The sequence below is a fragment of the Drosophila navojoa genome, chromosome 2, assembly GCF_054131105.1.
Source record: "Drosophila navojoa isolate 15081-1374.11 chromosome 2, UAZ_NAV_1.0, whole genome shotgun sequence".
Lineage (NCBI taxonomy): Eukaryota > Metazoa > Arthropoda > Insecta > Diptera > Drosophilidae > Drosophila > Drosophila navojoa.
Window position 1 is genome coordinate 11,782,688 of NC_142890.1, and position 24,771 is coordinate 11,807,458.

The 24,771-nt window shown below is 40.3% G+C and overlaps 1 protein-coding gene and 1 long non-coding RNA gene across 4 annotated transcripts in view; one reads left to right on the forward strand and one right to left on the reverse strand.

The window, feature by feature from the left end:
* LOC115564078 (uncharacterized) overlaps positions 1–24,771 on the reverse strand; it is a 113,734-nt gene that overhangs the window by 34,884 nt on the left and 54,079 nt on the right. The window contains exon 3 of the long non-coding RNA XR_016196464.1: positions 19,725–19,807. This is a non-coding gene — a long non-coding RNA (uncharacterized LOC115564078). The remainder of the gene's footprint in view (positions 1–19,724; positions 19,808–24,771) is intronic.
* Cnx99A (Calnexin 99A) lies at positions 1,397–6,456 on the forward strand. 3 transcript variants are annotated; one of them, XM_089258273.1, is made up of 10 exons: positions 1,397–1,552; positions 1,624–1,944; positions 2,835–3,170; positions 3,326–3,397; positions 3,498–3,631; positions 4,000–4,588; positions 4,647–4,787; positions 4,879–5,004; positions 5,349–5,567; positions 5,657–6,456. In XM_089258273.1, the coding sequence occupies exons 2-10, from the start codon at positions 1,789–1,791 to the stop codon at positions 5,702–5,704; spliced, it is 1,821 nt and encodes a 606-aa protein (XP_089114399.1). In that variant the 5' UTR covers positions 1,397–1,552; positions 1,624–1,788; the 3' UTR covers positions 5,705–6,456. The 3 variants fall into 3 exon arrangements, with proteins under 3 accessions (XP_089114399.1, XP_017968958.1, XP_089114396.1); XM_018113469.3 differs by lacking the exon at positions 4,879–5,004 and adding an exon at positions 5,137–5,265 and having other exon boundaries at positions 1,398–1,552; XM_089258270.1 differs by lacking the exon at positions 4,879–5,004 and adding an exon at positions 5,137–5,265 and having other exon boundaries at positions 1,518–1,535.

Here is a 24,771-nt window from a genome sequence, read left to right on the forward strand (position 1 = left end):
AGCAATAGATGTTTATAAAGTGAAAAAAAAAAAAACTAATTAACATAATTTTAAAATACATATTCTAAGCTAAGCAAATGCTAAGCCTGGCATTACACCTTATATAGCACACTTATCATTTGTACATACATATGCAGGTACATATGTATACGAGCATTTCATTGTGTGAAACTGTTATTATGCAGCCCTTTTGCAAGAAGAAGAAGAAGAGCAACAACAGTAGCGAAAATCGAGCACAAGTGTTTGTAGGCGTGCTGCTCTGCTTGTTGCTTGAGCTAATAAAACACTTACTAACACTGTCGCTCCAAACTAATTATGCACTGCCGTGTAGCATGCGGGAGAGAAGGTAGACTCGGCTCAGCGCGGCCCAGCATGTTGTCTATGCATATCTAGATGTAGCACCGTCATTAACTGTCATTACACAATTTCCATAAACAACTAACGAGTGTGTTTGTTTGTGTGAGTGTGTGTGTGTGTGTGTGTGTGTGTGTCTGTTTATGTGTGTAAGTGTGTGTGCAGCATAGAGAGCTGGAAAAAAGTTCTGGCTGATTGTGCCAGCGAGTGTCTGAGCCATTGTTTGTCTTTAGAAACTTTTTAAATTGTGTTAAATATTCCATTAAACAGAAAGCTTTTTTGTTTGCAACTGCAACAGTCAGTTGCACCGATGCCAGAGTAGATAAATTGAATGGTTAAAAGTAGCCCCAGCTAAGAGCGTTGTGGGTGGGCCGGGGCTGCATCCAGCAGTTGCCGCCAGCTCGTTCCAAATATAAGCCTGCAATTTTTATTATAATTTTATGCTCAAATGCGCAACATTTTATGTGCGTCCTATGCATATATTTATATATAAAAGAGTTTTGTTTTGCCCCGCATTTACCATAAAACATTAATGGAGCTGGCAAGCTTTTAAGATAATTGCAAAAAAATATGCGAATATAATTGTCCTTCATGTTTTTGATTAGTTATTCAATAGTTAAATAAAAGGAAACAATTGATCACATTGTGGGTTTTAAAATATATTTATTTTCATTTATTTCTTAATTTAGTTAAAGTTCGCTTACTTTTCTATAATTAAAAAGAATCAATTTGAAAAATGTAATTTATTTGTAAACAAAAAAAAAAAAAACAATACATTGTTTTTAATTTTATTATTTACCTATTTTTTAACCTTGTTACAGATTTTACATGTTAATATTTCAAATTCTATACTTATGGATTAATTTCATATCGAATTTATGTAACTCGTTACATCTATTCAAACAAATAAAGGTACATTCAGTATTTTAATTAAAAGAGATGCCTTAGTTATTCGATTTTTTCATTAAATGGTTTCTAACATTTCAATTTAAATACTCCGCCACAAAACAAACGCGAGCTCAACATATGTGACGTCATCAATATGGCAAACATGCGCACTGCACAACACTTAAAAAAACGCACTCGCTTTTAGGTATTTTTTAGGCACAAACTGTAATCAGAGTTGCAGCTGAGCTAAAAGTGAATGAAGAAGCAAAACTGCGAGCAGCAGCAACAGCACAGTAGGCGCAGTGAAAATGTATAATTTAATTTAACTTAATTACAAATTAGTTGGCCGCGTTAGATTTCATTTTTCGTTTTGCCCCACAGCGCCCGGCAGTACGTAGCAAACGCTGAAAAGCAACGCAAGCAGTCACAAAGCGATTAACGAGTGCTAAAACCGCTAACCCAGAGCACACAAACACACTACATTCATACAGACACACACACACGCTCTCACCATCGTGAAGAGGAGGTGGTTGAAAAGCAAGAAAAATGCAGCAGCAAAATTTTAGCCGGGGCCGCCGCACAACGCGGGCGTTGCTGCTGATAGCCGCCGCTTGCTGTCTACTATCCGTTGCCTCATCAGCCGGCGCCGCAGAGCCTGAGATCGATGACTTCGACGATGACGGGGTAGTGGAAGATGTTCAGGTGAGACCAGCCAAAAAAATATCGTGGAAGCATACATACATCAACAGACGCATACATATATGCATAAAAACATGCGTGTGTGTGTATATGTTTTGGTGGCCGGTTGCCACCGGCGCACAAAAGTACACGTCAGTAGCAACAACAGTATCTGCTGCTGCTGTTCTTGTTGTTGTTGTTGTTGCTGTTGTTGTTATATTCTGTTCTGTTTTATGACACATGGAGCATTATAGGGGTTAATAGTGTATGCGAGAAAAAGCGTGACCGCCGTATAAAGCGCTGACCCGCGCTATATTTCGACTTGCACTTGCAGACATACAAACATGCACATTTAAAAACAGTGACAAATTCATATATGTACTTACATATATAAACTAAGCCAACAAACTTACGCAAGACCCCCCTTTCGCCACACTGTCTCAGAATCGGTCTCTATGTTTCACTCTCTCTGACTCGCTCTGTTACGATAAAACATTAAGTGTGTCAACCGCGTGGTTTTTTTTTTTCACCTTTTGTACCCTGTACACCCATGCGAAATGCTTAGAAAAGGCTATATGGGCATAGTAATTTTATCTCTGTGAGCATCAATGGGCGAATCTCACTTCACACGTGTCTCTGTATTGAGGAGCTAAAGTTCACAGAGTTTGGAACGGAAAACTTCTAGACCTATTAATATGTGTATATTCTTGCTTATCTCCAACTGTGCTACCTTACTAATTCACTGGTGATTGATCTAGTTGCTTACTTTGCTGACTTGTGGTGCACGCCCATTTCTGATTAGCACATGTAAAGCATGGGAAACTGAATATTAAATAAGTTAAAAAATGATCATAAGGCTCAACGTATCCCCTCCCATTTACAACGATTCCTATAAATCTATCTCATTTCTACAGGAGGAGCCAATAAATGTCTCTGGCGAGGAGATGGTCTATGAGAGTCCAGTGATCGAACCCAAGAAGTTCCACTTTGCCGATCATTTCGATGATGTTGACGCCTCGCGCAAACGCTGGGTGAAATCACAGGCCAAGAAAGACGATATTGCCGAGGAAATAGCCAAATACGATGGCATCTGGAACTGGGAGTCGCCACTGCGCATTGTTTGGCCCAAGGATAAGGGCCTGGTGCTCAAGTCAAAGGCCAAGCACGCCGCCATTTCGGCACCACTTAACAAACCGTTCGACTTCAAGTCGAACAAACCGCTGGTGGTGCAATATGAGGTCACAATGCAGGTGGGTCAATAACCAACTAAACAGGCAGCCAACCAATTGGCCATTGCAAAGACGCGGTGGATTGCATCAGCCATCGCTGCTTATGGATTGACTAATCCAATTAATAGCCTCATAGCATAAGCTAATCGACCCAATTTCAATTTCGTATTCCACAGGAGGGACAAGAGTGTGGTGGCTCGTACCTAAAGTTGCTGTCGTCAGGCAAGGAAACCGAAGATCTTACCAAGGTTAGTCGCCGACCCAATTTAAATATGAATTCGCTCCGATATTTATGTTTACTTAATGTTTGTTTTTTGTTTCTGTTTTCTGTACTCTGTTTTTGTTTAGTTCAATGACAAAACACCCTACACCATCATGTTTGGACCGGACAAGTGTGGAAACGATGTGAAAATGCACTTCATATTCCGTCACGTAAATCCAATTAACGGTACCATAACCGAGAAGCACTGTAACAAACCAAAGTAAGTGGACCCACATATGCGAGTCAATCACACACACACACACACACAAGTAGCAACCACCGTTTGCTACTTTATTTTGTATGCTGTGCAGATTAGCCCGCGCATCTATGGACATTTATATACTTATTTATTTACATAGATTAACCCCATGTGCAACAGCTGCCGCTGATTCAGTTCATTCACTTGTTTTAGTCGGGCAAAGGGCTCTACAAGTTTGTCGCTCTTGATTCCAAATTGTTGCAGGAGGCATCGCTAATGTTTATGATAATTAAGTCTTGCCTATTTCAATATTTATTAATTTCATATTTTACTATATTTACTTTTTACTTAATCGCACATTTTCTTTTCGCTCTTTTGATTTATTTTAGGAATCGTTTGGAGGAGCCCTTCAAGGACAAGCTGCCACATTTGTATCAGCTGGTTGTGCGACCGGACAACACCTTTGAGATACGCGTCGATCACAAGATCATTAACGAGGGCTCTCTTCTGACCGACTTCAAGCCGCCAGTCAATCCGCCGGCAGAGATCGACGATCCCACTGACCAGAAGCCAGCTGACTGGGATGAGCGCGAGAAAATACCTGATCCAACGGCACAAAAACCCGATGATTGGAATGACGATGCATTGCCACAGATACCCGATACCAGCGCCACCAAGCCGAATGGCTGGCTGGATGATGAGCCCGACATGATTCCCGATCCAACTGCCACTAAGCCCGATGATTGGGACACAGAAATCGATGGCGAATGGGAGGCACCGCTCGTAGATAATCCTGCTTGTGAAAAGGCACCAGGCTGCGGCAAATGGAAGGCACCTCTAATTCCAAACCCGGAGTACAAGGGCAAATGGCGCGCACCCATGATCGAGAATCCCAACTACCAGGGCAAATGGGCGCCACGCAAGATACCCAATCCCGACTTCTTCGAGGATCTGATGCCATTCAAAATGACGCCTATTGTAAGCAGTTGGAATGGCTGTGAAATCAGAGCTCGCTACTATATATTTACTCTTTCAGAGCGCTGTTGGCCTGGAGTTGTGGTCGATGTCCAATGAGATACTGTTTGATAACCTTATCATAACGGACGACGTGGATGTGGCTCGTGAGTTTGCCGCCAGTAGCTTTGACATCAAGCGTCGCTACATTGACCGGGAATCGGTAAGTTGACTGCCACGCCCACTCACAAAAAGACTAACATAAAGAACAGAAAAATATAGAATACTAATTTCCTAATGCTCAATTCTAAAAGAAAACCCTGTGGCATCGACTGATGCGGCATATGAACTATAAGCCCGGCTGGTGGGCATTATACTTTCTATATCTGCTGATACCCGCCAGCTGTTATGTCTTCTATTTGTATCGACGATCCAAAGAGGTCACGTTTCGAATATATTAGATGTATAATATATAGAGCTACACACACACACACACACACACATACACCCGCCTATTGCCATCGCCTTTGCACTTTGCACCCTTATTGCTATTTGCTCATCTCATTTTGTAGGACTCATTGGTCAACAAGGTAGTTGAGCTAACCAAGGCCTATCCCACGGCCTGGGCCATTGGCCTGGTCGTATTCATCTCAGTGATTGTCATCGGCATCTACTGTAGATTTGGCAAAGCTAAGAGTCAGGTAATGTAGCTAGCCCAAAGCCTAACTTAACTGAATTCAATTTTGGCGTTGATTCCTAATGTCAATCGCTTGCAACCCAATAGGATTCGGCGGCCAATGCTGCTGCTGCTCAGGCTAAAAAGACGGATGAGCCACAGCCCGACGATGAGCAGGATATCGCTGCTGATGAGAACGAGGGCGAAGAGGATGCTGATGCGGCACCAGCGCTGGCGGCTGGTGGCAGTCCCAAAAAGAATCAAAAGTCTGATTTAGATAATAAAGAGCAGCTCAACCAGAAAGATGAAGAGCCCACACAGACTGAGGTAGCTATGAAAAAGATATTGAAATGTTTTTGAACTTCAATTAGAAGAGTGTCTGAAGATTAACTAATGGTCATTCACTTTCTTTATAGGAAAACACCACGAAATCTACGCGCAAGCGTACCGTGCGCAAGGATTAGAGGTCGTGGCACAATCCAAAACGTCTCGGATTTACAATATTTACTTGAAAACTTAAACTAATTCCAAAAACAGCAACTGCAACAACAGCAATGACAGTAGCAACAACAACAAACAACAACAACATCATCAAACAAAAACAACACAGCCTGTTTTAGTTTTAAATTAGCAGTCGACTCATATCCACTGAGAACGCGTACAAACACCCACGAACACAGAGAATAGGTAGACCTCAAATACCAACTAAAACTGTTGTTGATAACTCCACAGTTCGCAAGCAGCTGTTAATTAAATGAACTAGTTTTAATGTGGTTTGGTTTAGTCATCTTATACGTACGGCACGTTCTGTATTATTCATTGTATTTCTGTTTGTATACTCTCCATATATACTATACCCTATTCCCCAATACTGTCTCACATGTCATGTTCTGTTCTCACTTTTCTATGTAAAACACACACTAAAACAACAACAACAACAACAAACTATAACTAGACAAATGAGGGAATCAAAGATAAATGAAACCAATAAGAATGCAGTCGAAAAGAAACTCCAAATGCAAATATAACATGAGAGAGAGGGAAGCAAGAAGAGAGAGAGAGAGAGAGAGCAAAGGGAAAATATCTAGTTTAATATTATGTAATTTAAACGAAATTTTATGAATACGCTAGTTATACTCAGAGTTAAAATAAATTTCCTTTTTCATTTATAATAATGAAAATTTACAGCGAAAATAAAACTGAATATCAAAACCAACTGGATACATTTATATCAATAAATAAGTATTTACTACACGAGCAACGCTAACAACAACAACAACAACCGACGGCCAGCAGCAACCCGGAAGGACTAACCAACTGACGTTTGCATACAGTCCACCAAAATCCTGCATATCCTTTTTTCCACCACCTAATGTTTGGCCTGGTCCAGTCCAGTGTTAATTTAAATGTCAAGCCCTTGTAAATGCTGATTGAACATTTTTGTGGGCAGCAGCCGCCGCCCCCACAGCAAATCGGCTTCCAATTGGATTTATGCTTGGTGGTGCGTGCAGCGACAACCACCGCAGCGCAGACAGCGTCGCATATTTTGCGGTTTTTAGACATTTACCCACAAAATGAAGGGGGCAAAACATTTGGATATCTAGATTATTAAAATGTGATGGACTCCAACCATTTGGCACAAAGCTCGCCAATTGGTCAAATAAATTATTGAGTGCTTGCAGGAAATGAAACACTCGATTGCGGATTAGAGCCTTGGCCCACAGCCTATTGCCATTTATATATGGGCATAAACTTAGTCAGTTTTGATAATGAACACGTTTTCTATTTATAGACTGAGGTTCGTAGGCTAAACTAGCTTTGAACTAATATGGAAATTAGACACAATAGCAATACGGTCGTATATAATAATATTAATGTAATATGTATTAGCATATTTCATGATATATAATATATATTTGCATCATAAATTAAATTGAAGTTATGAACTAAATATCCGTCTTTTGCATTTAATCTAGAAATTTAGTTGGAAAACTGTTGGGAACAGATAAAACCACCTCTCCACCAGGATTTCTCTTTATATTATATATTATCTATGATATGTCCCAAATTTTCTTTTGATTACACATTCATTATTTTTCTTATATTTTCTAAAGAAAACTAGAATTTTATATATAATTTTCTACTCTCTGAAGCGTGTTTATTAATGAAAATATGAAGAAAAATAAGAAGAAAGTTTTCATACTAACATTTCTATATCTCGCATAGGCTTAATACACAACAAAGATAGAGATTATCATATTGATGGCTTAAAAGTAAAGTTAACGTTAATGCTAAGTTGTTGGTAATTAGTAAGGCTTAAAGAAATAGAAATATGAATTTCTATCCTACAGCTTTTTTCAGGATTTCTATTTCAAGTGAATCAAAGCATATTAAACAGGAAATGTTTAATAATACATACATAAATTTATCACGATTGAAATATTTTCTGATTCACTGACTTCCATATGAAAACTTTGACTAATTTCTGAAGTTTTCCAAACTCTATGTTTATTTTGCTATGTAAGCCTTTAACTTTAGACATTTTAACTTTGCCGTTGCAAAGTTGTTGCAAGTCCTAAACAAATATAAATATCTTTGTCGCCTTTCGCTAGATTTAATTCAATTTCCTGCGCCCATAAACATGGCAGGCTAGACTCTCCCTGCGGCTCTCTGACTTTGGCCTGGGCCTGAAAGGCACGATTGTTAATGAAATTGTTATGACAGCCCCAAAGCTAATGCACACACACACATGTGCATACATGTATGGAAATTGGCAAATACTTTCTATTCAAATTAGATTTATGCCCGCCAACAGATGTGCTGCGATTCGAATTGCGTCTGGAATCAACCCGTCGACCTTTTCGGTCACAAAAGATTAAATGCGTTGCGTGGGCTGAGGGGTTAACTGATGTCTGGAGCGATATCGACGCACTTAAAAGGATTAACATTTTTGTGCTGACTGCGGCTAGAACTGCTCCCGTTGCATATTAAAAAAACATGGCCAAATAACGGAGCAAAAACAACAAAACTTAAGAGCGGGAAATGCGTTCAGCTGCTCGTTATTCATAGACAGACAGAAAATAAAGAAAACTTCAGCTTTAACTTACGGAATACTAAATACTCTTTTCGATATTTTTGCAGATTATTTTTTCTATTTCACTCTGTATTATACTTCTTCAAATAAACCAAAACTGAGTTTTGCATTATTTCAGCTTTAAGGCATATTACATGAGAAAGCTGGAATACCCTTTCGAAAAAGAGTTAGTGGACCAGCAGAAGGGCGGCGACGTCATGTGATTGCAGCCACAGTGCGTCTGACGGGTGGTGTCCAGCGGGTAGGCAAACCACATTTACTTTTTGCTATGCGTAAGCATTATAATTTTAATAAAAATACATTTCTTTTTTTTCTGCTGTTGTCAAAAACAACTTTGAACCCTTCAAGCAGACAATAAGCACACGCAGACTACCCCTGCCCTTGGCAGCCCCGGACTGCCCCGCCCAGCACAGAATAGAGGCCATCAAAAGATTTCATAAACGGCGGGCTTCCGAGTGAGCGCTTTGAGTAGAATTTGTTCAACTCGAGGGGTAGTTGCAGTAGTGGGGTCAAGTCCCCCCTTTGGGAGCCGGCAGTCGGACTTATTGCAGCAGCTTCGACTGATGTGCCCGCTCCCGGTTCCGTCTCCGGGCCAATCGATGCGTAAGCAAAAGTACCAGGCCATATGTAATGTTATTGCAGTCCCCTCCTCGCCAGAGTTGACAACTTTTGGGGTCGGTTGCTCGCTCGCAAGGGTTGCAATTTGGCTCTAGAGACCCCAAACCGTCTACCAACAGCTCTTAGCGAATTCCATGCAATTAAATCGTGAATTTGGGAAACTACCAGCAGACACGAGCAGCCCATTAATTGCGTCTCGATTTCATCATAAAGATTACAGATTATAGATTGGAGATAAAAAATCATATAAATAAATTGGTTTTCAGCTATGCAGCTCTAATAGCTCTCAGTGCACACAATTTATTTGACTTCAATATTATTTTCATTGATTTCGTGACACGATAATCGTCTTATGATCCCCGCCTTCCATCAATCCAGCCCCCACCCACACTTTCCATGTTTTGCAATAACCATTTTTCACTCGAATGAATTGGATTTTGGCGCCCGGACATGAAATTGAGTGCTCGAAGGATCTGATGTCAATGCAAATGCCGTTCGATTCATAAACAAATTTGCATATCTGAACCTGCCCAATGAATGTCCTTTCGCTTCAAACTCAATTAACCCACACACTTCGCAGCAGCAAAAGCTTGATTGAATGGAATACTCTAATGATACTTTACTGTCTATAAATGTCAGTTCAATTTCATTTGCTCGGCTAATGCTTCAATTTTATTCGCTCAGCTAATTCTTCAAGTTTCCTGAATTTAAACACTTGCCATAAACAAGAGACTAAAGTAAGGGATTTATACATACCAGATGGAAAATAATGATGAGTTTCTATTTACTTTAAACTTTTACTTTTACAAAGGAGTCTTAAATTCCACTAAAGTATATGAATCAAAATACATTCTTTTTTTTTTTAATTTTAGCACAAAAAACAATTATAAGCAATTTTGTTGACTTATTTTCCACTTGTACAACTAGTAAAAAAGGAAAAACATCAAATAAAATTGTACCAATGTAATATAATTCTCTAATCAACTTGGGCTTAAGCTAAACTTTGTTCCTTATCAATTAATCACTAATCTAATTATTTTAATAATACCGCAACATATACTTTAAGATTCAAGAAACATTCAATCAAGACTTGCAAAACTGTTTAGCTAAAATAGCATATGGATGTTCTTAAACTAAACTGAATTTGAATTTCAACGGAAATTTGGAGTCTCAGTCAGAAGCTGAACATCACATTTTTGCTCGCTGACAAAAGCTTATTGTATGAACTTACTAATAGCGGACAAAAGCTTATTGTATAAAACCCAGGTTGATGTCTCAACTAACTGAATGAAATGGAGACTTAGTCATGTAGCGAATTTATCAACCACGACAGTGTTTTACCACCAGCTCTTTAATGCTCCACATCTAACGAAATATCACAATGAGCACAACGAAATTAACGACAAAGAGCTGGACGAAGCGAAAAACATCGAAAGTTTGACAGGACATTAAATTAGGCGAATCAACATACTTCATAGAACATTAACGTTTTAGTCAAGCTTCACACCCACTGCTATAGAATAGCTGTTAGCAATTGCCCTCAAACTATAGGCAGTGCTTCTAAAATCTATGTATGTATGTAACGAGTATGCACTATCTTGCCGCTTGTTGAAACCATTAATTGATATCAATTTGATTTAATAATTATTTTCAAAAATGTTCAACAGGAATGACGAATTTATAAATTTCAGCTAAAATAGTATCCCCGCATCCCCTGCGTTGCCTGGCCAAGGATGAGAACAATGTGCAGATCATTAATATCCTTGGCCAGTTGCCAAATGCCAAACAAAACCCGCAATTGGGTGGTGTAAAAACATTATGATTTTTATTGTAAATCGTTTATCCTCATTACGCGAGCAGCGTCAAAAGTGCACAGAATAAACCAGAAAAAATACACTTGAGAAGTGGTTGACTTGAGAATACCCTGTTTAAGATTTACATATGTATTTATAACGAAATTTTCAAATGGAGTTTTCCTAGGGTGGGTCAGTACATTATGGTCTTTGAGGTCCCTGTCATCTCTACTGAAAAAGAGACTAAAGTTGATTAAAGTAGAGCATAAAAAATGATAGGGCTATATCGAATAGACTATAGATGTTGACTATATATAAGACAATTTAGTAATGCAGTCATATCTATACACAGTTCCACTCAGTCATTATTGCCCTTTTATAGCATTTGCCTATCTCTACAGGGTATGCTTAGTTAAAAAGCTACAAACTAGTTTCGAAATGCGCCGTTGACCGCTTGCGCAGCTCCACCCTAAACCCAACAACTGCAGCAACAACAACCATGGCTAGCCGGCTATCAAATGCAACCCTTATTGCACATATGTAAGTGACCCTAATTAAAATTGCTTTGTGCGCGGCTTTTTAGTTTGGCTTTTGATTGCCTTGTTCTTAAAGATTAAGCTTTTGTTTTTCCATTTAACGCTTAATTTCAACAATTTCGATGGCCTAACACGATTTCCTCCCCTGCCGGCTTGACCCCGAGGATCGCTTACGCAAAGAGTTACATAAGTAACCGGATCCACAGCAAGAGATAGAGTGAGAGAGAGAGAGAGATACCGATCCCTTTGACCAGAGCCAACTGACCGCAACTAAACAAACACTCGACCTGATTCGCATTTGACTTATAATGCACGAGATATAAAAAACAGATATAAAAAGAATTTTTAATTGCATTAGAATCCCTGGATCGTTAGATTCTCAGATCGCAGTGCAGCGACTCGACCAGTGTCCAGTTCATTGTCTACGCCTTGTTTACTTTATGCCTTGCCCCCGGTGTCCGGTACGGTTAACCTTTTGAATATTTAGCGGCACTTGAGACGCTGCCTTTTGTTAACCTCACCTAGTGGTCAGCGCTTTTCTTCTTCTCTCGTTTTTTTAATGCACTTTCCGGACAGTGAATCAAGTCTTTTGTCTGAAAAGTCGCATCTGGTTAAGCGGATCAGTTTCAGTCTCAGCCTTATAGACTAAGAAACCAGCGGAAAATTGAGGCGCTTCATAAGCGATTTGCATGCTCGAAATATTCTTTCCCTTTGTTTTCTTCTCTTTCCAATTTATTCTTCTCCTTGTGCTAAGTTTTTTCTTTAATTTTTGGTAATTCTTTTGGCAATTTTCTGCAGTGTTTCGCATTATCAACAGAAGTATCATTATGTTGTACGTGTGCTCCACGCTTTAGCAGGGGTCCCAGTCAAAAATTGATTAAGAATATTTACACTTGAGAAATTTTTTTGCATTCAAATTATTTTTCCAATTATACTTTAATAATATCTCTGTGCGGCCTTTTTCATGCTTTATATAAGCTTCTAGAATGGCTAAGATCTCGAACCATTTTAATACAAATCTATTCTCAATATAAGAATTTTTGCAATTGTTTGACATTCGACCAAGTATTTGTTAAAGTGTATACAAACAATGCACGTGCAAGAAACTGGGCACGGCACGACTCACGCACAAACTCAAACTCGAGCTCCAACCAAAGCTCAACCTCAACTTGAACCTTTAATACCACAGTCTCATCCTTATCCTCAGCTCTTGCGTGACTCTTACGTGGGCTGCTCAGAGCTTCTCCCTCATCCGAAATTGGCTTTGATCTGTGGCATCATTAGCTCTCGCAATGTATTCTCCATAAATTTAACCATAAATGTAACTCAAAGGCGAGTCCGACAATTGCTCAATAATCCGCACAGCTCAGAGAGTTGGCGTGCAGCCAGGCAAGACTGTAACTAGGAGCGCCAGCTGCCTACAGCCAGCGAGTGGGCGAGCCAGAAACGAGGCTGCGAGAGTTCTGTGACAGCCAACAGGAAATCAAGAGAATGTCATAACTGACTCAAGACGTAGGCAAGTGAGTACAAGTACACTTGTAGAGCTTCCTACGGCAAGAGTATTGAAGCGAGTTGGCGTAACTCTATAATAAGTATGTAGGATTGTACTCTGAAGTAATAAAATGGAGTTTTGGGACTATGAGAGTGAACTGGTTCGATAGGTTACCAAACTGCGCAATTCGTATGCTAAGTCTGAATACACCCAGCTCATTTATAAGGTATTTTTACCTTGATGATCTATGTATCTATGTAAATTATTCCTTCCTAAAATTCTTCATTTCCAATGTGAGTGGTTCCGATAGGTTGATTTGAAATTTCTGTAAGCCTGTATATTTATTAAAATAATATATCAAAACCTAATCTGATAAAACACCATTGCAAACATCTCAGATAAGAATCCATTAAGTCATTTCCATTGCCAAAGTAAAATAAGTGCCAACAGCATTTAGTGGCTCAGAAAAGTGCAAGGAATTTACTAGAACTCGTTTTCTTATTTACCATTTCATTGCTTGAGTAAATAAGCCAGGCCAGTTCATATTTGGCTATTTGTTGTTTGGCTACCATTTTGCATTCATGGCTGCAGCACACACCTGTTTGTAAGGTTTTGCGGGCAAATCAAACTTCACAGTTGGCCATACAAAATAATGTCGTAATAGAAACAGTTCAAGGGTCTCCCTCTCTCTCACTCGCTCTGCCTGTATCTCTCTCTCTCTCTCTCTCTCTCTCTCTCTCTCTCTCTCTCTCTCTCTCTCTTGTGTATAGAAATCCGCTTGACACGGTTCAGGTGCCAAGTGGCTCGATCGCGACAAGGGGAACTGAAAAAGCCGCGCGCTTTTGCTGCCCACATGCACTGGGCCAGGTCTGATGTGTTATACGGTTCGGCGATTCTTAACGCTCATAGTTCCCCTTTGAACCCGCCCAGGCTGCCAAGCAAATGCGACAATTGTGCGGCAGCAGAAAATAAGAAAGAAGCAGCACACCAAAGAAAGCCACAAAAAAACAAACTAAAAGGAACACCTGATCAAAATTTCAAATTATTACAACGAAATGGGCTAGGCATAAGGACACAAACACAGTCCCATCGTAGCTCGTGCGCGAGTTGTTATCACACACGCACACGCACACGCACACACACACTCAGCTATGAGCCATGAAAATGCTTTGGTCTAATGAGCACCGCTCGAAGGAATGAAAAACTTCCAACTTGGTCGCTGTAATTACGCGAGCAAAAGAAAATTCATTTCTAGGGTAAGTTCTTATCCTCGCTCGTTGTGTGAATAGGTAGAGCATATGGGTTTTGTGCACTCTTATAGGTTGTTAGAACGATGAAAGTTTGGGCTATTTACAGTAGTGTAGCCCAGAAATTTTATGATTAGACTAGCATGAAATCTAAGATAGATGTATAATGGAGATCGATTAAATAAAATAATAGATATTATAGTACAGACCAAAAACTAATCTCTCAAGGTAAAAATGAAGCCAGTTTCTTATACAGAGATATCTATATATCTATATCAGATAACTAATAGAGAACAATCCTAAATGGAATAGAATAATCCAAGGATCTAATTTCTATATATTCGACCTTCAATCATATTAAACTTATCGAACAAGTATAGCTGCAGTCGTTCACACTCGCTTGCGACCTTCTTGGTTGTTTATTTTCTGTTCATTCTGTTTTGGACTTGGGGTCGTGGTCGGGTCATTCGGAATGTTACATGCATGCACCTGACACCGCCGACTCATTACTATTTGGGCGAGCGAGTTGAGGAAATGCTGCGCTGAGGAAGTGGTTCCTGAGCGCGTGCTGTTTGCGAGCGGTGGCAGCCGAGGCTGAAGTCGAGGCAGAAGTCGAAGTTGAAGTCGCCGTTGAAGTTGAAGGCGAAGTCAGTCAAGCGCTGCGTCAACTTCAGCATAATTTGGTCGCGGTTCGCTGATGGCGGTGGTGGTGGTGGCGTTGCTGCTGCTGCTGCTGCTGCAGCCTAGTGTTGGTGGTGGTGGTGGTGGCAGAACTAACAGTTTTCCCTAGCGACATTTGACCAGCACAGCGCAGGCGCAACCCTTGTGAGTTTTTCCAGCAGCAGCAGCAGCAGCATTACAAATTGGGCGCCAAAACGTGCAGCAGTCAATGACATTGGCCCAAGGAGCTGGTGTCGAGCCAGGACCCCGAGCGACATATGCGCATGGCTCGTGCCAACACATCAGCATAACAATTAAACATGAATATACCAAGGATAACAGCAACAACAACAACAACAGCCATTTTAACTGCGCCCAAAAGGTGGTTTAGTTTTAGTCATGTGGGCGCGACATTAGCTGTTTGTTCAGGCTGTAATACCCTGTATTATGAGCATGGGATAGAGAGCAGTTGGAAAGTTTTCATAATAGAGGAAGATGTCATAGAGTCAATTAGGCAAATTCTTAATTGATCTTCAGCTTGTAAATGCAGATCAATTTTAACAATAATTTATATGATATTCACTTGACAAATAAATAAATATATGTGCATACATTAATTTGAATCGAAATAAATTGAATGTGCAGAATATTATATATAATTAATTTACTTAGAAAAGGCTAAAAATGAAGCTGGAAATATTGAAATATGAAATATGATTTTCTTAGGAATAATAATAATAATAATAATAATAATAATAATAATAATAATAATAATAATAATAATAATAATAATAATAATAATAATAATAATAATAATAATAATAATAATAATAATAATAATAATAATATAAAATTATATACTATGAATTTATTTAGAAAAGACTAAAAATGAATCTGGAAATATTGAAATATGAAATATGATTTTCTTAGGAATAATAATAATAATAATAATAATAATTATCGATAGATATTTAAGATTCTCTATTGAAATTAAAAGCTAGAAATATTAAAATTAGACCTTAGTTAATAATAATTTATTTAAAATTATTAAATAATATATTTAAAATTATTATATATTAATTTACTAAAAATTATTATATATTAATTTATTAAAAATTATTAAAAATTTCTTTTAAGAAAAATTCTAGAAACATTGTAATGAAAATTTGATCTTTTCGAGTCTATATGTAATAACGATAGATATATATTATGGATATATATAAATTCGGGCAAGAAACTGATATACGAATCAAAATACATATATTTATCTATTCATTTAATTATTATTTAATTTTATTTATTTTTTAATTTGCTAACACATATAAACACAATCATACAACATAGAACTTCAATTCAGAACAGGGTAACGTAAAGTCTTGCAGCCTTTAAACGTCAAACGCCTCCTTCTTGTTTTAACTAGAACAGGGTGGCTTTTAGCCCGATATGGCGATCTGGCGGTCTGGCGAGGGCGGGCGAATTGCAGCCGACTGGCATTTAAGGGTTAGCTTTGCGCAGACCAACTGACGCGCGCGCCCACGATTCGGGCGCTATATCGCCCGATAATGCTTCATATAGCACCGCTGAGTCATAGCAAGCGGTTCGATCGTTTGTAACGGTCACGCACGCAAGCAACTGCATGGCGTGTGTGTGTGTGTGTGTGTGTGTAGCTGAGTTGTTTTGTTATCCTGGCAGACACATTCTTGTTGTTTGCTTAGCGCCTCGTTGGGAGAGAGTGTGTGCGAGTACATGTATGGAAGCTTCACGCCGCGCTGCCCTTTGTACGCCTACCCAACCCGGTAATTACAACAAAATGTGACCAACTGACTTTTGGTGCCGACTTGAACCATATATATATATAAATACATATAGCCTGGTTTGTGGCTCGAGCGAAATATGCTGCGCATGTGTGCATGTGGTGCACATACTGCTCCTGCCCGATCCTGCTCGATCCTGCCTGCTGGCTGACTCTTGTACTGTTCATTTAGCGCGAAATTTTGCAATTATTAATTTAGGAAACAGGCGTCGGGTTTTGCTTGGGTGGCACTGTGCCTGCCGAACTACAGAGCAGCCGAGGTGCCTGGCCCTTGGCCCTAGCCATGTGCTCTGGCCACTTCATATATGGCCTCTTTAGTTTGCATTTGTTTTGTTTTGCGTTTCCTTCTTTTTAGCTGGCGGGAAATTTCACATTCTGCACCATGGGCGGGCGATTTCAGTACTCAAAGTGCTGCAGTGTGTGGGGTGTGGAATGGCCCACTTGAAACAGCTCTCAGAAGCAGTTAATAGTTTAGTTTATAATAAAAATGCCATATGCATGCGAAATTCGAAATACGTTTAGGCCAGATGTAGAACAAGTTTTTTGGACTAACCTAAAATGGGAATAGCTTAAGTAGAGAATAGAATAAATTCACTATGAATATCTCCAACTAGTTTAAATAGTCCTGAGAAAAGTCTAGCAAAGTATTTGGTATATAAGTAAAATTTTACCGAAACGTCGTTCACTCCACACACAGCCATCGGTATGAATATTAAACTCATGTTCAGCACAATATTCCCACATTAAATGCATTTTGTAGCGCAGGAAGCTCACATCAATGAGCACTTGGCAGGATTCAGGCCGTGAGGCACGTAGCAGCCGCAATGTAACCCAAGTACGATTATGCTCGAGGGCCATAAAGTGCAACATGTGCACATTAAAAGTTGGCCAAGCTATCGAATGACACGAGCTGAAGTTGCAGAGCAGCCAGAGCGAGAGAGAGAGAGGGGGGGACAGAAGCGTTGCCACCCGATGCAATTTATGTAGGTCGAACGCTTTGGCAATTGCCCAGCGCTGGCGTCAAGACAAAATTATAAATGATGAGCCGAGTTTGAAGGGCGAGCGAGTCCCTTGGCCCTGCCGTGGGATCGCGCTGTGTGGCTTCCCACGAAGTAGGGGCCGTTGCCATTTAACAGGACGAGCGCAAAAATATTGATCTGTAATAAAAACTGAAGCGTACGGCAAGTGCACATAAAATCAAATTAATAGTCCTTGTCGGTAGGCTGTCAGGCTGGCACTTTGTTTTGGTTCGAGCAGTGGGAAACTCGGCGCACAAAAGGCACAAAGGGCAATAAATTTCCAAAGGACAATGGCAAAAAATGCCGAGCTAAAGAGGAAAACAAAATCAGTTTGTCTTATCGCCCAAATGCAATCTCTCACCTTTCAGTTTGTCAATTAGTTCAAGTGCACGGACGGCCGACGAGCGAGCAGTACCTGCCGCAGGTCCTTTTGGGCTGCCCGCAAAATGGGACCAGCGATGCCAACTTTCGTCCTGTTGCCGATTTATTGACCGAAAATCAATAAAATATTTATTGTCTATTATGCGACGCCCGAGGCTCGAGTGGGCGTGCCAGACGGGAGCCGTTTGTCCAGCACATGTCCTGGCCAAACTGGAGCTGGGCTCAATTCCACACCATATGCTGGATGAACTGCATGTCCTACGTGTCCTGCTTGGGTCAAGTGCACCTTTCTCTTACTTTTTCCATTTTCATTTTTTTTTTTTGGCTGAGCTGCGCAATTAAGCAGCACGAAACGTTTTGCGATTAGATTTGCTGCAAAGGAGTGAAAAATACGCCGAGTGCGCAGCAGAGTGTCACAGTGCGTGTCCTGCGTGTCCTGCATATACTGAGCGAACGTACGCTCGCGCGCTGAACAAAGCGCTGCAGTTAATTGCCAAAGCCACCAAACTGAAAGGCAGACGCGCCACGGGATAGGCGCCAGCCCGGACAACGCTTAATGAGCGGACGAATGTCTGGGCTGCGCCAGGACACAACAGCGCTGCGCAGGAAGGAGCACGCTGCGTGGGCCAGGCGCACTGAGCCTAACCGTGCGAAATCGCTTGCCCGGCTCAAAGGAGCGCATGCTGACAATTTGACACGTCAGAACTTTGCATAAAACTGCGCGAGGCACCTACAAGCGATACCTACACACATACATATATGTATATGTATATGCATATGTATGTATGCCTAGATATATGAACGGATAGCTGCGTCCTCGACTTGTGTGGTGGCAAAATCATAATCGTTTTGTAACTCCTTCACGCCGCTAAACACTTGAAGAGGCAAAGGTCTCGCCGGCAGCACAAACAGACTTCAGTGCATTGTCTGACCAAATAATAGAATGAAAAAATAATATATGCCCGGCCGAAGGACTCTCGGTTGATTCTCAATTGTTTCATATACATATTTGATTACTTTTGTTATTTCTCACAATATTTTCGCTCAATCCTGGCCGCCAACTCATTTGTACTTAGCTTCCTGGAATTCCGTATGACCACACAACAAAAAAGTCCCTTCGATGCGCGGCAAAACCTCAAACACCTAACCGCAACTTCAACCTGTCTTTGTGCCCGACTCCGTGTGTGTACATTTATGATATATATTTTCGGCTGGGTCGCCATGATTGCGCACTATTTGCCTTGCTGAATGCTTGGATGTGCCTATAAAACTGTGGCCTCATCTTTTGTCTTTTGCAATTGTTTGGCAATTTCGTATAATGCATCGATTTCCCGGGAGGTCTTTCGATTTGTGATCTCCGATCTGCAATCGACTCGAGCGGCTCGCTCGCAATTTCATGGCTGTCCGAGTGCTGGTCAAGGGGCGGCACTTGCCCTTTTTTTTCGCGTGTCATGTCTTTTTACGATCTTATTCCGGCTAATGATCTTTTCAAGGCTGCCCGGCTCTCCAGAGAGCGCATTAATGGGCCTTGCCGCAGACAACATTAGCTAATGCTGGCGTGCAATGGGATACGCCAAATTTGTGGTCCCTCAAGGCAAACGATTCCCCGAAAGTTTCGCAATTCAATTTTCGAGCATGCATGAGGGCTCTGCGAATTCCCGAAATGTGAGCCCAAAAAGGCAATTTACAGTTTCGACAGACCTCATATATAGGATTACAATATAACGGTTTAACTTTTAGCATAACTTTTGGATATAGATATAGACTATATACCACTTAAATACAAATTTGTAATATTTCTTAAAATTTATAATATCAAAAACTAACTCACCTCGTTTTTGCCTTCATTGCCTTCTTCGCTTGACTTTGCTGCTCAACTGGACACACATTCCTCTCGTCAAGCACATGTGATACCTGGAATTGAGATTAAGAAACAAACATGAATAAAGAACCGTTAATGGTCCAATAAAAACGACCTTAATGAAATTTAAGCGAACTGGACAACAGCTGTTGTTGTCAAATTTAGTGGCTAACGAGTTTCAGTCGAACCATTATTAATTAGAATGCACTTGGGCAAATCGCCCATGAAATTGGAGCAACCTTGCTGACAGCTTCCAAATCACTGCACACACACACACACACAGAGAAAGAGAGGAAACGAAAGAGTGAGAGAGAAGGGGACTGCGGCTACACTTGAATTGCTCAATCAATACCACATGCAAAGCATGTTCTGGTTGAGTTTTTGGGCTCAGGTTCGAGCTATGTAAATCAAACGAGGACATATGGTCAACAAAATATATCGATCGATGATTATGCCCCTGACGGGTTGACCACTTCAAGAGATCGTGCCGCGCATCTCTCGTACCTCGAACCTCAAGTCTCGAATTACAGGACATTTGGTGCACCAAACTAGCGCAGCGCCCAATAATAAAAACATTGTCATAAACAAGGACCTTCAGGACCAAGTGCAGGGCAATCGATGCTACCAGTTGTTGTCCTCACTGTCGTTTTGTTTTGATAAAATCTCAAATAACGCCGACGAGTCTATTCCCTGACTACATTCGCTGCCCGTTCATTAGCAACTTGTTATTGTTTGGCTGCAGTCGCGACACGAACAGCGACAGCAACTGAATTATTTTTTGTTTTTTTATTCAAACATCATTTTGGCTGCCAAAGGATCGATCTTTAGGGTTTTCTCTCTTGTTTATGTCGACTGCTAAATTGCAGCTCATATAATCCAAAGCCAAAAGCAGACAACATGTGTTGCAATCCTCAGTTTATGTTAGCTGAAATCCTTTTCAATTGTGGCCAAAGCAAATACTGAGTGATGTAGGCAAGTGTTGGTCTAGCAGATACCCTGCAGGCATACGAATTTCTTGAGTCTCTGATTTTTCAGTACATTTTGTATTGATGTGATTAGATGTGTGGTCTATTGATATACATATAATCAAAATTCATGTTGGATTATGTGTACGGCTTTAATTCTGTACTTTTTGACATACTCTAGAAGAATATCTATATAGTATACAATACCTGAAGCTTGTATTATTCAAATGATATATATTTAATACATACTGTCGTAGTTTCTGTTGTCTTACTATATCCTGCATCTTGACTTAACTACACATAAGTAAATAAAGTTAGTTGACATAGGCTAGCTCTCATTCCCTCATATCAGATCAGTTCTTAATTTCCATTAAGTATATGCATCAGGTACTCAAATTATTCATTAAATTTCAAAGTCCATCAGTTGACCAGCCTTTCATGCATTTCTAATGTTCATTTGGTATCAAAAGTTAGAATCACTTTTCATAGGCTTACCCCTAATACCGTAAAACTCTTTGTCTGCCGTCTGACTTTCGATAAACGCATTTGGGGGCATTGATTTTCCAAGGCACTGCGCACTATTGGAGCCACATCACACATTTTCCTTTTAGTTTTCCATTGTTCGGGGCCAAAGAATGGGCACATAATTTGGTAATCTGTGAAAAAGCCAAACCCCCATTAAACCGCAGGCACTCTTAACTCGTTTTTTATTCCTTTTCTGTATTCATTCGAATAGTGCATACAAGAGAAGTCGTTACAGCGACGTCTCCAAGTGTGCATAGACATGAAAAGGCTTCATCACAATCAGCATCACAGACCGATCCTTAACAGCGTCCACGTGCAGGCCGCGCTTCAGTTGTGGCTTAAGGGCTACCGTCAGAGAGTTAGGCCCCCGCCCCCGCAGCCGCACCCGCTCCATGTGCACGGATTGTACCTGTGCCTCAACCTGTTTGTCTAGCCATTTATCAATTTCCATGTATTGTGTGCTCTGCGCTCTCGCCTTCTTCACCTTCACCTTCGCCTTCGCCTTCGCAACTTGTTTATTTTCCATTTCTCTGCAGGAAATCTCGACTCGTTTTCTTATGGGTCTAAATTCCAGTTGGACTTTTCCCCTGCAAACAGGTTCTATTGTACGGCCTACCCCTGCATCGCCTATGTACCTGTATGTATTGGATTTTCCTCTGTGCCCAGATTCGTCTTTACCTGTTCTCTTCCATTATATACCTCTACTCGTTCCGTCTCTGTCGCAGTGTAGGTTGTCTCACCAAGGGGAAAATTATATGTTTTGATTTTTTAACGGAAAATTGCTGAGCAAGGCGCTCCATAACAAAACTTGAGCGAAGGGTCCTCCCGCCGATCTCTAGAGCAATACAAACAGTCACTCTTAATGACAGACCCAATATAAAATGCAATCATCTAATTTTTATGTAACCTCTTCAAAACCGATCTAATGAAGGGTTGCATTCAAGTTTCTCACGGCCAAGCGGTCAATCACTTTGGAGGTCATTCAACCAGTTGCCTCACTCATCCGTAGGGATACGTATTCATCTCTCCACATAATTGCTTTTTCATAACTATTGGATTTATGCATTAGCACTGGGATATCCAACAAATTTCACGGCTCGTTGGTTGTGGTTCCTTTCGAGGCGTGTGCATAAAATATTTGATTTTGATCTACAGATTTGTAATACGCACAATCTACGAGTATTGCTACTGCTCCAATGCCAAAACAAAAATCGATTAGTTACCGCTATGCTCATAAGTTCCGCAGGACCCTTCTCTTTCTTCCCGATGATATGATCATTACAATGCACGTGTCGGTCTGTTTCAAGTCCCGACTGCTGCCCAAAAAGGGTAATTAATGATGGGATTCTCTAGTTTTTGCATACTTGCAAAACGATCTGCACAGCCTTGGCAACTGGGCAATGATTTGTGGAACCTCCTAGTGGACCGGACGCCCTACGGCTCTCTCGACTTGCCGCCCTTTGCACAGACTTTTTTGCTCATTTACAACTCATTTTTTTGAGACTCTGCAAATGGCAATTAGCATGCTCACATGAGTTTGCGAATTCCTTTGCAACAGATAGGCTAAGATCCTTTGAAGTACTGTTTGTGGGCAACACACAGAATTTAACAATGTGCTCAAATGTGCCGATTTCTTTGCTCGAAACCTATTTGTGGTCAGCCCTATAATGGAGAACGGAACTTTGAAGTGTACAAAGAATATATTCTGTAACTTGTATTAGAAATTTATAGTTAAATAACATCTTGTAATATATATAAAATTCTCGAGTTGAATATATAATCTAAGATATATGTTAGACCCGATTTAGAACTGATGTTACTTAAGTCAAAATCATCAAGCTCTATCCATCTCTATTCCCACCATTTCAAGTACCCTTGAACAGTGTTAAAAATAATTAAAACTCATCAAAAGGACTCTCTTCCAGTGTATTCACTAACTCATATATCAAACAAGGTTAGTTGAAAATCTTCTGAATTCCTTTTAAGAACACCTCCAATGCTAAGACAATATAAAACTATTGCTTATACAAAAGGCATTCAGATCCTAACTCTACATGTAAATAAGACGAAAATCATTTACATTCAATTCAGACTTAAGCTATGCAGAGTTCGGCTCTTTGCATTTTAGCAGACGAGTGTGAAAAGCCATTAGACAACGCTACAAATAGGCCGCGCGTAGCTCAAGAAGAAGAAACAAGTACAAAAAAACCCAAAAACAAAAAGAAAAACAATAAAACTGAAATCAAAAACCTCTAATACAAACATTACGTAAGTCAGCTACTGTTAAGAGCCAAGGCGGCATTTCCAGGGAAAAACATAAAAACTTCCGTTCAGTACGCACTGCGCATGAATCTGTAACACTTGTGCAAAAAAAAAATGTGTTTACATACATATATTGAACGAACTTGATCTGTTTTCCAGGAAGTTGAACAATTTGTGCATAATTTGCATAGCTGAAGGCTTAGGGCGGCAAACTGTTTGACGACATATTGCTCAATGGCATGGATCAATGGGAAACCAAATAGAAGAGCAAAAAATAAGTGCAGATGCTAGATCTATCTATATTGTATCTATGCAGACGCACATGTGTGAGCTCTACTCTTTCGCTCAACAAAAACGAGATCATCTCATATGTGCACAAAAGCATTTCGCACATTTAGGCTTCCAAATGAATGGACACAAGGCACAGGTCAGCGGCCAGAGGACTTGTGTGGTCAGGTTCAGTACTGGGTTCTAGTTACCCAGATCTAATATGCAGATATGTATTATCGAGGCAGCTGTGCCGGCTAACTGAACAGCCAAAGTTGCAGTTCGGTTAATCAATTAACAATGGCTTGAGCCGAAGAAAGGAATCGAGTAAGAAAGATGAGAAACGCTGCAAGGATAAGCCTACTTTAACTTGAAAATATTGCTAGAGCTCTGCATAGTTTTAGGGCTTTTGTTTAGCGAGGAATAACTAACTTGCATATTGTTTTGTTGCACATCCTTAATGAATATAAAGCAAGCATTGTCAGAGTATGTATGCGAATGTTTGTGTGTGTGTGTGTGTGTGTGGGTGTGGCTGTGTGTAATATTGTTTCAGCACCACGTACACCCACATGCCATGGCAATTCTTGAAAGTCTTAAGCCGACCTTTGAGCCGGCCAGCGGTCATGATTGTGAGTTTAAGATACCAACTACGAAATGCGCACCACACACAACTCTACACACACACACACATACACACACATAGAGTTATTGGCTTTGGTTGTGGCGCGCAAAATGAACAGTTCCGAACGAAAATCCTTTTACCAAAGGCCGCACAAATATCCTTTCACAGTAGAATTTACTATAAACAACCCGGGAAAAAAAAAGAGCGCCAAAAATAGTATCCTTTCTAGTCCTGTGTGCCTATGTGTGTGTGTGGGTGTGTGACTGTATGCGTGTGCTACCCTAGATAACTAATACACATGGAATTCTAAAAACAAATTCGAGCTGATGCTATCTTGCGCTCGACTGCACCTCAAGTGGACGCACAGTTACAGATA